Source organism: Takifugu flavidus, chromosome 2, assembly GCF_003711565.1.
Source record: "Takifugu flavidus isolate HTHZ2018 chromosome 2, ASM371156v2, whole genome shotgun sequence".
Lineage (NCBI taxonomy): Eukaryota > Metazoa > Chordata > Actinopteri > Tetraodontiformes > Tetraodontidae > Takifugu > Takifugu flavidus.
In genome coordinates, this window is record NC_079521.1 from 8,958,082 (window position 1) to 8,974,485 (window position 16,404).

Genomic DNA, 16,404 nt, shown 5'->3' on the forward strand with positions numbered 1-16,404 from the left:
AAAAGCACCTGAGGACAAGTTTCCCATCATTGCAAAGACAAAAGATGATAACAATTACATAATAATTACTTAAATAATTTGGATATCAACGAACCACACAGTACATTAAACAAAGGTCATATGGTGCAGCATGGCTATTAAACCCAGCTGCAGCATTATCTGACAAACACCAGCTGTAATAAAACTGTGTTCTGTCCAAGAAAGAATCCTTCATTATAATTTGAAACACTGGATGACTGACAACATTCATTTACAAGAACTGGCTTTTTTGGTCCATCAGCTCAGTTGAGTGATATCAGAAGTCCAAATGAACTGTAGCAGGTTTGGGTTTGCGGGTCATGATAAACTGGAGAATTACGCTTTTGTCTCTCCCCGAGTGATCTGTGCCATGAGGTATATGACGGTAATGATGAATGGGAGGGGCTTATTCATTCACGCTATCATTAATAACACATTTGTAATGAGTAAGAGTGTGACGCTACCTGTATGAATCTAAAGTGATGTGAAACTCAGTGTCAGGCTCAGCCTCTCCGACACTCTTAAGGTTCCTGGATGTTGGACAGTATTTCATGATAGTGAAAGGCATGGAAAAATGGTTTATTATCTTAAAAAAGAAAGAATACACAGTTAGAAAGCGCCTTTTCCCCCTGGAACCATGAATTTAAATTTTTCAAACCTGCAGCGGCGCACGGACAGTAACGACTTTGTTTCCATCGGCAGCATCGACCTGCAGCAGAACAGAAAGTGCCTCCTGCAACATCGGACCCCGAATATTATACAGACGCCGGCCTGGTTTGTCAACAGCGATGTTGGAGATCTCACTGTATCCAGTTGGAACTACAGGATTATAAACACATTATCGTCATTTCAACTCTTCACTTAATCTCCAGCAAAAAACACTGCATTAAAAAAGGACCAGACTTTATCTTTTATCTACCTGTGAAATATGCTGTTAAATTCTACTGCTAAACAACACAAAAGGTGTTTCAGTTGGGTCTTAAATCAGAATACTGTAGGTGTTTGGAACTTCAGCACAAACAAGGCAGAATTCTGAAAAGCGAAGCATTCTGACCGATGGTGAGGTTGAACAGGCAGCTTTCCTGCCGTTGCAGAGTCGACAATTTTCCCCGTGATGATGATTCAAATATGGTGTGCTCCAGGTCTATGCTCTGATCTACAGTCAGCTCGTGGAATCTTCCCAGTGCTGGTGATCCCATTACCCTCAGGTTGGCACCATGCCGAACAATCAGAGGAATTCCGAGGCAGTTTTTGATGGTAAAAGGTGCCTTCTCCTTCAGAAAGAAGTTAAAGTCGCTGGTAGCAGCCTCTGAGAATGCCTAATCAAAGCACACAAGACAAGATGATGGTGCCACCTACAGTTACACATTTTCACATATGCAGTAGTTTGTGGTCAGAGATCTCGTGCTGAACTTCCAGAAGGTGCCATAAGCTATTTACCTTGGTGAGGTTGTGAAAGACAGTGAGAGCGCACTGCGAGACGGTGACATTCATGGTGTCTGTGGAGCAGATGCTGATGGCAGTGCGAGGCTCAGGCAGAATGATGAACTCATCTCCGTGAACAGGACTCTTGTCTTGGATTGGATTCGTCCTTACCTGTAGAAAAAAGATCATTAGCTGATACAAGGCACAATTCAGTGATATTTTAATTTAATCTTAAAGATTCGACCGCGTATATTAGCTCTAAGACAAGTTTTTTTGCATCAGAGACTCTTGCTTCATCTGATATTGATATTATAAAAAAGTGTAAAAAACAAAATTTCTCTGGTGGAAATGATCAAATCTTCAGTTGTGATATTTACCTCCAGCTCCAAGTTCCACCTGCGTTTGCTATTGTCAACTCGTTCAATCAGAGGCTCCCACACAGCGTGAAGCTCATTGAAATAGTTCACCTTAAGGACACAAAGGTACAAAATCAAACATCTTTCAGGTCACCTCAATAGTTCAATATTCATTCTTGTCTCAGTCTAAACTTCAGCTTATTTGAACATCATCCTACAGGACACCACTGAAAACTCATACTCTTGCTGACTTTTAAAGGTTGATTCATTGCTAACTGATCCAAACGTCCTGTTTCTGCTGGGATATGTGTGTATATAGGTTGTACATGTGGGAGACAGCAGCTCTCACCTCCAGTGTCATGTCACCTCTCAGCTGGAGAAGAGATGACCAATTTTTGGCCAGTCCATTGAAAGAGGACTCTGCCAGCAAGAGAGGGACTGTCTGATGACCCAGACCAGATTCCAGTGTCACCTGGAACACCTGTAATAAGGGAAATAGGATCCTATCAGAGCTGTAGGGTGTCTGCAGAAAAAAACTTAAAACAGGCATTAACAGGCATTTGATGGAAAGAAATCCCTCAGCTAGAATGGAGGTAAAAATGTGACGTGTGTGATAATTTCAGAAATTCTGTGTGGCACCTTGATCTGTGCAGAAAAGTTCTCGCCCTCGTTGCAGTGACTGGCCTCTTGGAAACTCTCGGTGACCTCTGTGGCCTCTTCCACTCCAAGGAACCAGTAGTTACAGTTGTTAATGTTCAAGACTGACCAGAGATCCCCAACGTTTGACTTAACTTCCTCCTTTTGTTGCTCTGTCTTTGCCCTCATGGCAGCTGTTATCGTCATCACTGTGTTGAGCATGAACGGAGAAATCTGCAGGAAAAACACAAATTATTGTCTGGAACAGCTCCAGAGACCTACACATTCTATTGCACAAAGACCAACTTTGACAACATCTTTTAAGAAAATGAGATCTGGGAACATTTTAATCTCTTAATCTCACTTTCAAACATGTTTGAATAATGAAGATGGATGCACCTTGACAATGACTTCCTCCACTATAACTGAACCAGTCAGTGGTTGGTTGACGTGGCTTTTGGTTTCCATCACGACGGAGCAAGGTCTCAGTACCTGTAAACACAGTCAGACTGGTTGTAACAAACTGGTTATACTAGTGAACATAGTAGGTGAACCGGCATCTTACTGTGGTGATGGTCTTGTCATCCTTGTTACGGATGAATGGGCAGGCCTGGACCTTCAGTTCCCTGAGGTTGGCTCTCATGATCTGACTTGAGTCAACCTCAGTCTGCAGGGTGAAATCACACTGAAATGAGGCAAGGAGGGCAGGTGCATCAGCCTTCATCAGGTTGGCTACGAACACCACCTCGGGGTCCAACACCACAGCTTGCACGCGTGTTTTGACTGCTGCCGCTGCAGAGAGACCATTTTATTGATGAGAAAAGTTTTGCAAGATCGCTGATTTTCAAAGACTGGAACCACGGATCAGTTCTAAAAGCTGAGGCTATTTCATCTATCTCATCTTACCAGGCCCAATCTCTGGTCTTACCGGTCTTAGAGCCTGTTTGGGGTTCTGAGGTCTCTCTCAGTGAGAGCTTGTCACTCAAGGCAGAGCTCTTGTTCATGGAGTCACTTTTAGGCAGAGCCTGGACGAAGAACTCTGTGACTGCCAAAAGGAATTCAATACTGGCACACAAGTACAGTTTCTGCAGGACTGCCACCAGCTCTCGGCCTTCAGTATTCTGTCGGTAGGTCACATCGATCATCGCCTCGGAGCTTTCCTCATCTCGCTGCCTGATCATCCTGCCACCACAGTACAGGTAAAACTAAAGGCTGACCAAAGTATTGTTCTGAGGCTGGGAAAAACTAACAATAACATGAGACTTACCGAGAAGTGACCCTGTTCATGCCAGCCCTCAGGTCATCCAGTGTGCAGGTGCTGAGGACAGTAATCACCTCCACACAGCCATTAGTCCATAGCTTACCTGAAGTCTTCAGGAGGTGGAGGGCAAACTCAGCCAGTCTGAGATTCTGTTGATGCTGATGCTCTGAGGGCTGGAAAGAACATAAATATGGTCGCTTGGTCAGATAGATAGAAATTAAAAAAACTCTAGTGGGTCACGTGGTCCACCAATGGTCTACAATTTTCAATCAACCGGCCTCTTCATGACAATGATGTGACAGGTCAATGCTATGGATCAGAAGATGTTTAGACCAATCCTTCAGACCCCCAAATCTATAAATCCAAATCAGCTATCAGGACAGTAACTGTGTGGAGTGCGAAAGCTACCTCAATGCTGCAGGCAAGGCTTTGATAGCACAGACTGGGGATTGGTTTTACAGTGGAAGCTCCCACATAAAATTCCCAAAGGTTCACATACTTTTTCTTGCCACGACTTTTAATGCACAGCTGACCTCACGTGCACCCAACAGGGCTCTTTGAAGAGTCAGATGTGAATGTGCAAATTTGTCCTAGGTCATGATGAGGACCTTGATTCTGATTGCTCTCATAACTTCAAAAGGAAATTAACACCCAATTTTTCAGAATCTCTTACTGACCTGTTTGGGGTCATTGCCATACAGAACCAAAGAAAGAGACTCGATGTTGACAGTGAACCTCATGGTCTCCAGGGAATCCCCCTCTTCATCACCACTAACTGACGACTTTCCAACATGAGCTGAAGCTAAAAGTACATCGAAAATCCACCAGAACAGGGAAATGAAGTACCTTGAAGAGGATGTTTGTACACTTGTCAGTTTCAGTCTGCACTGACATACCTGTGGATGAACATTCAGATGTTTGCAAATGCACGCTAACATCCTGTTTATGCGAGAGGTGTCCCAGACTGCTGGCCTCTCCCAAATTCTCCAGTGGGATTTTCAGGAGCATCATCAGGTCATCCTGGCTCAGCTCCACCTGCAGACAAGCAGGGTCCAGGTTAGCAACAGACAGCAACTGAATAGCAACATCCAGAACAATTTCAACGTCCCACTTAAAGTAAATGCATAAAATCCTTTAAGACAGTGAAATGGTCGCTGAAACATATAAACAAAATGCTCAAAATTCATATCCAGCTTCTGTTTCCTCTAACCCCTCCTACCTTCATGGGTTTCAGATCTCCAAACACTTCCACAGCAACCATCTTCTTATTCCAGGAAGCTGCCAAGTTTCTTTTAATATTCAGGTGCAGATTTACTGGTTCCAGTAGTTCAGTTGGCGGGCCTGATATCTGGTCCACAGAGGTTCTGAAGAAAAAATGGGAATAAAACTATGTTCAAATATAGAAGGCTTAGAATCAAGTTTTAAGTTGAGACATGATGAATTTGACATCACTTCCTGGAAACTGGAAATACCCACCTGGAAAGTTTTAGTTGCGACAACTGAATGTCCAAGTTGTCTATGATGGCTGGCAGTGGGCAGCCATCGATGGGCAGTAGAGAAAAGCTGTTTCCAACCTTAATCAGACCCAGGTCCATCACAAGAGCATTCTGGGAGACGGATGACTGTGGGACGATGATGAGTGGAGCCTTTAAATTTATGTCCATGGACAGACGAAAACTCTTCTGCGCAAAGTCTCGAACACTGGACGCCGCCTTCTCTGCCGCCTGAGCAGTTGCTGCGCTCAACGCTTCTCTGGCCATTTGAAAGCTGTTGGTGAAGTTCTGAAAGAAAACAAATCAACAAACGTGAAGAATTTCAATTTATTTTTTTAATTTGCAACGATGAACTGGCTTGAATTGCTGTTATATCAGAACTGGAAGCCATTTTACATTTACATCAAACTAAATTTTCATAGGTTTTTTTTCTGAACAAATTGATCCAAATAATTTAATAATCAACACACCTCCTTGATTTTAAAGTCCAAATAAATTATTCCTTCATCCACAAACTCACCAGCAAAGACATGAAGAACTTGTGCAGGTAAACCACCTGGATGCAGCTCATATTCAGCTTCAATCTGCCATCAGTTTTGGATGTATCAGTATAGGCTGCCCCCTCGGTAGCGTTAGGCATCAGACTCATTGTGAAGCTGAAAACCTCGTTACCAACGATGGACACGACCTCAACGACAGAAAGAGTTCACTTTATTCAATCTGACTCAAGCAATGAACATTAGCTGAAGCACAACTCATCGGCAATAAAGTGTGTCCTAAATGATCAGAGTTCCATTTAAACAAGGGTAAACAAACTGGGTTTATGTTATTTTTGGAACACTTTGCTGTGTAGCATCCATCACAAAGGTTAGCAAATGAATATCATTGCAGCACATTTTTGAGCTTAATTCCTAATATCCTCAGAGACCCAGTTGAGAAAACTCTGCTGTCTTCTTGACTTTTCCCACAAACCAACACCCGCATAACATTAAGTGATCCTAAGAAAGTGTTTTATGCTGGTGGTCTTGGGTCTGTAAACTGTTTACGACAGCTAACTGGAGCTTTATGAGTCTGCGTGACACAATAAAAAATATAGGTGGGAATTCTGTTGTGTACCGGGCTGAGTTGACATGAATGTTAATACTTAAATATTTCTTTGGGCGATAGTAGCTGTAAAATGTTATCCAAATAATGCTATATTGGCAAAATGAGATGTGGTGGACTCTGTCTCACAGAAATCACTGTAAATAACAGAACATACCTTCTTGTGGATGCTTTTTGAATCAGCATTTAAAACAATGAAATCTCTCAGACGGGCTGATATTTGAGTTTGTGGACCTTGCATCAGGATAGACCCATTTATACCTGAGGGAAAGGAAAGAATGGAAAATATTAGTTACCCTCGACACCAAGTTGACAAATGTCAGTTGCCCTTTTGTACCTTGGATCTTAATGTCAGCTATGTTGCAGTTCTGCTCACACACCATGATGTTAAAGGCTCCCAGTGACATCATCACTTTCAAATTGATGATGTTGTCTTGTGCAGGTAACGGCATGGTGGCTGAAGGGAGATGAGAGGTTACGACCTAGTTAATAAACCAACAGTTGATCAAGCTGGAGGTTGACAGCAACCACACAGACTGGTACCAATTCCCTTTTGAAAGCGCATGATCTTTGGTTCAGATGTTCCATCTATGCAGTTAATTTATAGTACTTCACATTGTCAGACATTACCAATGTAAACATATAAAGTCATTACATATCCGTCACTCCCACATCAGTAATGGAAGCCATTCTACGGAGGCATTTTTATTGACACTGACTTGACTTTGTGGCCAACATCTGGTCCTCTGTTGTAGGTCTGATCTCTCTGTCGGTGTTTCCAGACGACAATGCAACAGACAGGAAGTTGATCGTTGACAGCAGAGCCTCACTGTGCAGTATGAGGTCCAGAGAGTTGAAACTCACCTGGAGAGAACAATGTGCAAAGATCAGCAATGAAAAATAGTCTTTAAGAAAGAGAATAAATCAATGTTTTGTATTATACTCGTAATATGAACAATGAACACACATAAACTAAAGAAGAGGTTACAGGGGCTCTTAGCTTAGTCCCCTATAGGCTGGAATACCACCAGCCCCAAAACAAATGGAATATGATGTAAAACAAAAACTCACATTGACCATCTGTTCAGTATTCTTATAGACTGATGAGAAGTTTGGTCCTGATCGGTCAGCCTGAGTCAAACAAATGACCGTTAAGGTGACCAAAAGGTTCAATTTAAAGTCATCAAATCATTTTACTATAATCGCAAAGAATATTTCGGACAGATAACCACATAAAAATACTGATGTCATCACCTTCAAATACTGCACTTTGAACAGTTCGGCTCCAGGCTCCACAGAGGAGCTGATGAGACACAATGGTTGTCCACTTTGGTCTGAAACACGATATTCACAGTCATTTCTACATTATCAGTACATCTATGCATGCTTCTGCTGCATCACCCAAACAGGAAGTCACATCTTTGTTTTATTTGTTTTGTATAAAGGTAAAATGATCACTGGCCTGGTTTCCATCTAAATGGGAAGCAAATCTGAAATGTCACAAAAATAAAGGAAAAAAATGCACAATAGATGCAAATTAAATGTTTAAAACAGAGAATCCACACTATGTTTTCCTCACATGGTGGTATTGGCAATGAAGAGGGTGTAAAAGTAGGAGAAAATGAAGCTACAGATCAGAGGAAACTCACAGTCAAACACAGTGGAAAGACGACAGTAAGGACCGGTTTGGACACTAAGGAGGGGTTCGGACAGATTCCATTAAGAAATTTCTGCTTGTCTTCTAGTATTAATCACACCAACAAGAAAACATAACGCAGAGGTATTTCCTGACACATATTTCCTACATTAGAACATATTTGACAAAGATGTCTTGTCCCATCAATCAGAAGCCAGAGTTCCTTGAGGCAGTTGTATAGAACTCTGAAAATGAAAATGATTGATGCCCACAAAGCAGGAAAAGGCTGTAAGAAGATAGTAAAGTGCTTTCAAGTGCCCAGTTCCTCAGTTTGGAATGTAATGAAGAAAGGACAGTTAACAGAAACTGTCAGGAATGGGTAAGACAGGACTCTGATGTGGACAGTTTGTGTCTTTTTCGCATACCACACAGGTAGTCAAATCCAGAAACACAGACAGAATCAGGTCCCTGAGCCGAGCACTTGTACTTTAAGCCAAAACTATCCAACACAATGAACTAGATCTAAGGAGGACAATGAGACGTGGGTGAGACTGCTGTGGGCATTTAGGGTTGGGACAGACAGAAGCAGGGGGCCACAACTCTGGGGCCACAATGAGCAGATGTGTGTTTGAAACTGAAGACACAGAATTAATTGAGGAGAATCTGACAGAAGTAAAGACTTTAGTGAGGAGGAATGGAGGAAAATCCCTAAAATGAGACACTTGTGCTTCAAAAAGCAGTTAAAAGCTGTAATACTGGCCAAGAGGGGGCACGAGTAACTACTACCTAACGCTTGCTACGGCCAATTTTCCTTTTCTGTTATTCTGTTATTGTGAAAAATGCTTTTGATTAAAATTTAAAGGGAATATGTTATCTGAGCTCTTCACATTAACAGACATTTTGACCTGTCGGGCACAACTTTTAGCATGCTACTCTACATTGAACTGCGTTGCATCACTGCCATACAAACTGTCCTCCCCAGCACCCTGGTGTAACTCTTTTCAAGGATCCTGAGAAGAGTGATACAGTCATGATAAGCCTTCTGGTCCACAACAGAGCCCAACACTCTTCCTCCATGACCTCACTGCAGCCATACTTAGCTTTTTCCCCGAGTCGAGACTGTGCATGACTTTCACTGAATGCTGTCACCTGTCTTTATCTAATTCCTTTGGCTTGAGGCCCATTTCTAGTGTCCAGTAGTTGGTTGGTGGGGTGCTTCTAGGACTAAAATGAATTACATTAAGGCTGCAGTTCCAAACTGTCCAAACAATGTCAGCAGGAAACATGGCCCCTGCAGGACCCTCCCACAAAACCCTAACGGTTTGTTTAAGTCTGCCAGGTCTGCCTGCAAGTTTCCACTAATATCTGATCCAGCTCTCTAGCTCCACTTTTTACCTGAACATCTAGAACATATGGCAGCAGCTCAGCTGACCCGTGTATAAAATGAATCCCTGAGCTTTGTCCTCGGGAGTCAGGGTGCCAACCACACTTATGGACCTTATCAAATTCACACTTGGACTGAACAAATTGTGAGCTCTCCAGCAGGTGCTGAGCCTATTTGAGGGCATCTGCTCTAGAGTACAGCCCTGAAAATCCTCAGATTTCTATTCCCGGAAAAGCTAATATTGATTGGGTCAGACTGAATGGTTTAATGCAAGGATCCAGCTTGCTCAGTTGGCTGCATGTCGATTTAACATGCACTGCATACATTTGCTCCGCCCACACATCACATCCAGTGGCATAGGAGAAGCCAGTGTCACCTGCTGTCTACTACAAGTGCTCAGCAGTTAAGCAATATGAAAACAATTTTGTTAATACGTTGTTTTGCTTCTGCAGACACTTCGAGTGGACTGTACAGTTCCCTAAATCCTGATGCCTATAAATCTTTGATGGTAGTCTGCGAAAGTGTCTGACCTTTGAACTCCAGACTCTTCATGGTGACCTCTTTGATGTATGTTGTGGCACACATGTCAAACTTCCTGACTTTGATGTCAATGCCCAGATGGCTAACATGGAAGACCAGGAAAGGAAATTCCTCCTGCTCTCTGAACTTCTTCAGGGTCAGCAAGGCCTTTAAGAGGAACCAGCAAAGGCCGGATGAGTCAGTTAGGTGACATAGCAAATCGATTTTGTAAAGAAAAATAAATCAACACACCTCCTTGATTTTAAAGTCCAAAAGAATAATGATCATGTTCTCAGTTACGTTTCCATTGGTGGCTGCCAACACATCTTCAGATTCTGCCACCTCCAACTGCTTTTCAGTAACCTCCACCTTGTCTGTGGATGGTAACAGCAGTTTTCGCCCTCAAATACTTTTGTTAAGGCACAAACAGATCTCCCATCAGCAGTAGTGAATAAATCTACCTTGCACCATCTGCCTTTTGGCATCGATGCAGTGTTGTGAACTGCCTTCTCCGATGTTCTCCACCAAGATCTTCATCAACACAGAAAGGTCTTCCTCACCCAAATTCATCTGCAAACAGTTTTAGGTTTTAAAACTGACTGAAAAATTTAAAGACATCGGTACTTCCTGTCATCATACAGCAGTAGATTTACAGTTGAACATCAGAGGGAATTTGTTGTCAACAAGATGTTTAAAATAAAAACCTACGCTGACAGACTGCAGGACACCCTGGACTTGGACTCCAGGAAGTTTGCCATACCAAGAAGCTGCCAGGTTCCTGGTGATGAGCACTTGCAGGTTGATTGGCTGGAGAATCTGAATGTCAGGCTGAGAGCCTTCCTGCTTCAGTGTGGTTCTAAAAACCATTCATGTTTTGCAGCAGCAAAGAAAAACAGTTAGTAGGTTCAAAGCCAGTCTGACACCACAGAGAGAAAAAGATGCATTTATTTCACACTTTTCTTTACAGTGAGTTCTCTCAAATTTTCTCAGAATTGTGAATTGTTACCTGGACAGTTTCAGCTGAGTCAGCTTCACATCCATCTTTTCCACCACCACTGGCAGCGAGAAACCTTCAGCTTGCAACAGAGAGAAGCTGTTTCCCACTGTAATCATACCCAGGTCCATCAACACGGCATTGTGGGAACTGGAGGACTGAGGAATGATGATAAGTGGAGCCTTGAGCTGGATGTCCATTAATAGGCGGAAACTCTTCTGCGCAAAGCCACGGACTTTGGACGCGGCCCTCTCCGCTGCCTGTGCAGTTGCTGTGCTCAGAGCTTCTTTGGCTATCTGGAAGTTGTCGATGAACATCTGCAGGACGCAGATTCAGATGATGAGGACAAGGCAAGAGTCACAATGAAGAAGCCAAGGCAGAAGTAAGTGATGTATTTACTGTCTGGAAGACTGTCAGTCTCTTTTGTTTCATACACAGTGGAATCAACAGAACCTCATGAAAACTGTTTTTTTTTAATAAAGAGAATATTTTGGATTGACACTAGTTCAGAAGAAACCAAATAGACTAATCTTTTTCTAGACTTCAGAGGTTCAGCTCAATCCCATTACAGGCACTTGAAACAAAAAAGTTCAAACAGTGTGGAACCAGTTCAGTGAGGGAGGTGAGGTCATGTGATTTACAAAGTAGAGGGTCGGTGACAGTGACAACTAGCAAGTTAACTGCCAAGCGCTGATGAAGAAAGTGAGTTCTCATAGTTGTCATGATTGCATGAAAAGCTCAATGGTTGTATCGTCTATCACACTGATTCAGACTGGATTCACTTATTCACATAAGAGAAAGCCAAAGATGAGAGCTGGGGGTGAGGGTAAACCTGTTCACTGAGACTATAATTCATCAGTCATTTCATAGCAAATGAACATTCTGGGGAACAGCAGGTACAGTGGAGTCCCTGAGTGATGCTATAGCAGAAGCCTTGATGCATATGAAGCTATACCTCATCGGCAGACGAATACTGAAAGCTAAAAGAAGCCTGAAAAAAACAAAACAGAGGAGAGACAAGAAAGATGCATCTGGAAACATAACACCCACATCATGAGAGAAGACACTGGAAACATGAAAGGAAAGAGACGAAGTCCTCCGTATAAATGTAGACACTTATTTTAGTAGGAGGATGACAAATCTGGCTCAACCTGAATGCAGAACTGCAAACACAATGCGGCAAGTTAAGTTTAAAATGAGCTAAAACTTTATGAATCCTGTAGGAAAACATTTTTCCAAAGTTGCAACACAATTTCTTACAAGATTTAATAAAGTTCTTATCTTAAACTTAACTTAAAGAAGACCATTTTAAAAATCTGTTCAAATAAATCCCCTGACAGGACAGAACAAAGAATGATTTATAACTCTTCACGCTAATCCGGATTAAATTGGAATGAAAAGTGTAAACGCTAACGTTGTGCACCTGCTATGCATTTCCAGAGTTCCATATGGTTCAAGTTTTGCACGTATCTACACACAAAGCCAGAAAGACATCGGTATATACATGTCTGTCTGAGACTATGGGAAAGTTTCAAAACTTTTCTTATTCTTTTTTTTTTTTTTTTACAATGTTTGCACCAGGTGATCCAATCAGGTGAAAAAAATTGAAAGTCAGTAGAAGAGTCAGCTCAATAATCCACAAAAGACAGGCCAGAACAGGAGGGGTGGGGAATTGGGTTTAAATACACAAGAAGTGGAGTGGGGACAATTACAGACTACTGAAATCTATGGAGTTTAAGAGATATAGGGAGGAAATAGGAGGAGGATGGGGAGGAAGAGAAGGAGAAGTTTATGGAAGAGAGGACAAAGCTCAGAAAAAACTTAAGCGCGGACACTTTCAATGGAAATTGGCAGTGAGATCCATCTGTTCCTATTATAGGCTGCTGTGGTGATGTAGGGACAGACAGAACTAATGGACCTCAGACATCAAGATCTACAAGCAGCTACATGTGTGAAGACAGCTGCTGTAATGTAAAGAAGCAACCATGCAATTTTACAGGACATCACCGTGTCTCCTACAAGACACAACACTCAACATCTGATAGGTGGACGGCTCAACTACACCACTTGACCTCTTTAGGACAAATTCCATAGTGAAACTCTAAAGCATATCTTAAATCTCTGGTAGACACAGAAATGTAACTTATTAAACTGACGAAGCTTAAACTAAGAATTAAAAAATGTTGGACAGCACATGTGATCAAAAGGTTTACACGAATGTGTTTGTTTTTCTCATGTGTGAACATATTTAGATGTATGTGTGTATCAGCATGTCTGACCAGCAGGGACATGAGGAACTTGTGCAGGTAGATGATCTGGATGCATCCCAGGCGCATTTTGACCTTTCCGTCCACCTTTGACATGTCGCTATAACCATCTCCCTCTGTTGCCCCCGGAAACAAAGACAGTTCAAAGTTGAACAACTCCTCACCAACGATGGATACGGCCTACGGGTAAGCAAGAAACAAGGAACCTGATCAGCAGGATGAAATATAAAGATGTGTAAAGTCATCATTGTGGATGCTGTAGTTGTTGACATTTGTATTGCATGTACTATGTGTTCAGGTATCATAATACATATTTTTCTGCTACTAACCTTCCTGTGGATAGTGTTGGGGTTGACGTCAGTGACCACGACATCTCTGAGCCGAGCACATACCTGCATCTGCTTCGCCTGCACCAACACTGATGCGTCAATTCCTGCAGAGGCAGTTGTATAATGTGGTAAACAGGTTCCTGCCCAGGAACGCAGCCGCTGCGTGTGCTGAAACATGTAACCTACCTTGGATCTTGATATCAGCAATGTTGCAGTGGTCATCGCAAACCTCAACATGGAAGGAACCCAACATAGCGTAAAGCTTTAAGCTGAACACGCCACCATTTTTGGCTGCTTTAAACACTGCGCATAAACCCACACACAAACACAGAAGAAACATTAGGGGTCAAAAATCACATGAAAAAGAAAACACCACCAAACCAAAAAAAGGATGTTCTTTGCTTACCTGAACGACCATGATCACTCTTGTCTGCCTGTTTTTTGGTGTCTGGATTGCGGGCAGTAGCAAGTTCCGAGGGTAATATGCTGCTCAGATACTTGATTGTTGACAGGAGAGCTTCAGTGTGGAGGAGAAAGTTTAAAGAAGAAAACTCCACCTGAAATTAATAAAGACATTTCATGCATATAATGATGAAATACTGTAGATGAAGTGAATAAAAAGAAAACTTTTTTCTTTTACATCCAAAAAGTGGAAGAAAGAATATTTCTTCATGCCCCTTGAGGAATTTTGAAAAAAAAAAAAAAAAAAAATAACTGTCATCCTATTGCTATCAACTTCGTCTCTACCTTCAGCATTTGTTCAGTGTTGCAGAACACAGTCTGAAAACTGGGACCCTTCGGATCAGCCTGCAAAATACAAGACAAACAATGTACATTGATACTGATCATCTGCATCATAGGCCTGTTCTGTGTAGCAATCTGCAGATGGGTTTGGGGTTTAGGAGGAACATCAACAGCGTTATTAGAGCAATAATTACATTGTCAGCCCAGATATAAACCTCCTGAAGTATCACAAGAGAATTTCTACTGTGCTAACCAAACTACTTCCCCCTCAAATAATCGTTCACGGGGAACCCACCTTGATGAACTCCACCTTCAGCAGGTTGGAGCCCTGCTGATCTGAGGAACGAATCAGATGGAGAGAACGACTGCTGCCACCTGAACAAGGAGCAGAAGAAGAGTAACACAATGCAGATGATTGCACTGTGAAGGCCAGCTGATTTTTCAATGCTGCTATAGGTGGTAGAATGTTGGTGACCTGGTGCATCACAATAGTCCAGCGTGACTCGGCGTAGGTATGATGTAATGCTGAGGTCAAAGCTCCGGCCCTTCCCTTCAGCTCCCAGCTGATAGATGCTCAAGGACAGAACAGGTTTCTCCTGGTCCAAATGACGAGTTAGCTCCAAGAGTACCTGAACACATCACTCCCGTTACTGTTTAGCGTCAATGTAATTGCAGTTTATTAAAGGAATAGTCTGAACAGGCTGTTAATCTTAAGTGTTAAACATTATGATCTGTAGCATAGAAACACCATATTGTGGTGAAGGGACACCCCAGTATGGATGGGGTTCAACCAGCTCTGGGATTAACTTTTCCCTGACGAGAACAGCCAACGACAAACCTCTTTGACTTCAAACTTGAATTGAAGGTTGGTGAGCTCCTCCAGAGTTTGCTGCTGGTGTTCTTCATCTATTGATTTATCACTGATGTCTGAATCTACCACAGCAGTAAAATGTAATCAATTAAAACTGAATAATACCAACTGGCGGATTATAAAAACAATGTTCGTATGCGTTACTAGAAGTAATATTTTATTTCGATTCAACAATGTCGATGTATCAATCACAGCATCAACAATACAAACCTGTTTCCATAGCGTCAAGAAATACTGGATGAAGGCCAAGTACTCCAGATCGCTCGTGTACCAACAACGGCATCTACAAGAAAAAAAAAAAAAAATATGATGTCGGGTCCGTTATTACTTTAACAGTTACACCGTTTTCATCATATCAATATGGTCCAAGTCTAGTTTTAATTTTCAGCTTTTACAAAATTAACATGGTTACTATTTTAGGATTTACCGAGAGATTTATATAAGAATGCAGACAACCATGACCACTGATAAGCCTACCTGAACAATTAGGTGAGTTCATTACTATTGTTTCCAACAATGAACAACGATCCATGTTTGCCGATGGCAATGCAATAGTTGAGGTTGGATTTGGTCGCCCAATATGAGTCTGGTCTTACTTGTGTATAAACACTTAGTTTATAAGTATTGATAAAAATTCTTGATTTTTAATAGAAAGGTACTACGTAAAAGAAGTACCGGTAGAAACGGGCAAAAGAAAACATAGAAGTATGCAAAAAACAAATAAAAACATTATATGTCCTCATGGTGCAATTATTTTATTTTCACTCAAAAAAATCCAACTTGGTTTGTGTGTTTCTATCTAATATTTTGATTTTTGGACAGTTTCTGTTTCACGTAGGGCTGAGCAACTTCTCTAGCTGTGATGTTATTAGCATATACCACAGCCTGTCTTATTAGCGGTGCGCAAACACGAACCTCGCGACCTCTCAACTGCGTGGAGCAATAAAGTTAAGTTTTACGCCTACACGTGTGATCAAAGGTGTGAGAAGTTTACCTTATCTGTGGAAGTGTGAGAGGTGGAGCCCACGTTGGGTAGCGGGATGCTGTTGACCAGGTTCAGAATGTTTTGGATCTTCTGATCTGAGATTTTAATGTGCATCAGGGGCAGTTCTCCTGAAACCTTGAACCTGAAGCACAAATCAAGATTTGATGCAACAATTACAGGGAGCGGCACTCATCCACAGGTATGAAATCCTACCTGGGCATCCTGGCATCCTTCTCTACCATACATTTGCCCAGCTGTACAGTGAAGTCCATTGGATGGAGGATGTGTTGTACTGATGACCTCTGTAACCGAGCTGACTTCCAGCTCTCACCTACAATTTATTTGATTTTGAATGGCAGATTTAGCAAATAAAAAAAAATCT

At 42.0% G+C, this 16,404-nt stretch overlaps 1 protein-coding gene across 6 annotated transcripts in view; it reads right to left on the reverse strand.

Annotated features, from left to right (window-relative positions):
* vps13c (vacuolar protein sorting 13 homolog C) overlaps window positions 1–16,404 on the reverse strand; it is a 43,371-nt gene that overhangs the window by 14,743 nt on the left and 12,224 nt on the right. For all 6 annotated transcript variants that reach the window (XM_057023190.1, XM_057023179.1, XM_057023177.1 and 3 more), the window contains 37 exons: window positions 16,236–16,353; window positions 16,032–16,164; window positions 15,248–15,320; window positions 15,005–15,099; window positions 14,642–14,795; window positions 14,462–14,541; window positions 14,170–14,229; window positions 13,829–13,979; window positions 13,609–13,725; window positions 13,423–13,526; window positions 13,106–13,273; window positions 10,839–11,143; window positions 10,541–10,688; window positions 10,294–10,402; window positions 10,085–10,206; window positions 9,844–10,000; window positions 7,548–7,627; window positions 7,365–7,424; window positions 7,013–7,157; window positions 6,631–6,750; window positions 6,451–6,554; window positions 5,710–5,877; window positions 5,173–5,477; window positions 4,916–5,060; window positions 4,593–4,731; window positions 4,374–4,498; window positions 3,703–3,869; window positions 3,364–3,617; window positions 3,001–3,227; window positions 2,835–2,927; window positions 2,439–2,669; window positions 2,149–2,280; window positions 1,821–1,910; window positions 1,459–1,614; window positions 1,073–1,337; window positions 677–837; window positions 483–604 (listed from right to left, as the gene is read on the reverse strand). In XM_057023190.1, the coding sequence (XP_056879170.1) occupies window positions 483–604; window positions 677–837; window positions 1,073–1,337; window positions 1,459–1,614; window positions 1,821–1,910; window positions 2,149–2,280; window positions 2,439–2,669; window positions 2,835–2,927; window positions 3,001–3,227; window positions 3,364–3,617; window positions 3,703–3,869; window positions 4,374–4,498; window positions 4,593–4,731; window positions 4,916–5,060; window positions 5,173–5,477; window positions 5,710–5,877; window positions 6,451–6,554; window positions 6,631–6,750; window positions 7,013–7,157; window positions 7,365–7,424; window positions 7,548–7,627; window positions 9,844–10,000; window positions 10,085–10,206; window positions 10,294–10,402; window positions 10,541–10,688; window positions 10,839–11,143; window positions 13,106–13,273; window positions 13,423–13,526; window positions 13,609–13,725; window positions 13,829–13,979; window positions 14,170–14,229; window positions 14,462–14,541; window positions 14,642–14,795; window positions 15,005–15,099; window positions 15,248–15,320; window positions 16,032–16,164; window positions 16,236–16,353 (5,383 nt within the window). The remainder of the gene's footprint in view (window positions 1–482; window positions 605–676; window positions 838–1,072; window positions 1,338–1,458; window positions 1,615–1,820; window positions 1,911–2,148; window positions 2,281–2,438; window positions 2,670–2,834; window positions 2,928–3,000; window positions 3,228–3,363; window positions 3,618–3,702; window positions 3,870–4,373; window positions 4,499–4,592; window positions 4,732–4,915; window positions 5,061–5,172; window positions 5,478–5,709; window positions 5,878–6,450; window positions 6,555–6,630; window positions 6,751–7,012; window positions 7,158–7,364; window positions 7,425–7,547; window positions 7,628–9,843; window positions 10,001–10,084; window positions 10,207–10,293; window positions 10,403–10,540; window positions 10,689–10,838; window positions 11,144–13,105; window positions 13,274–13,422; window positions 13,527–13,608; window positions 13,726–13,828; window positions 13,980–14,169; window positions 14,230–14,461; window positions 14,542–14,641; window positions 14,796–15,004; window positions 15,100–15,247; window positions 15,321–16,031; window positions 16,165–16,235; window positions 16,354–16,404) is intronic.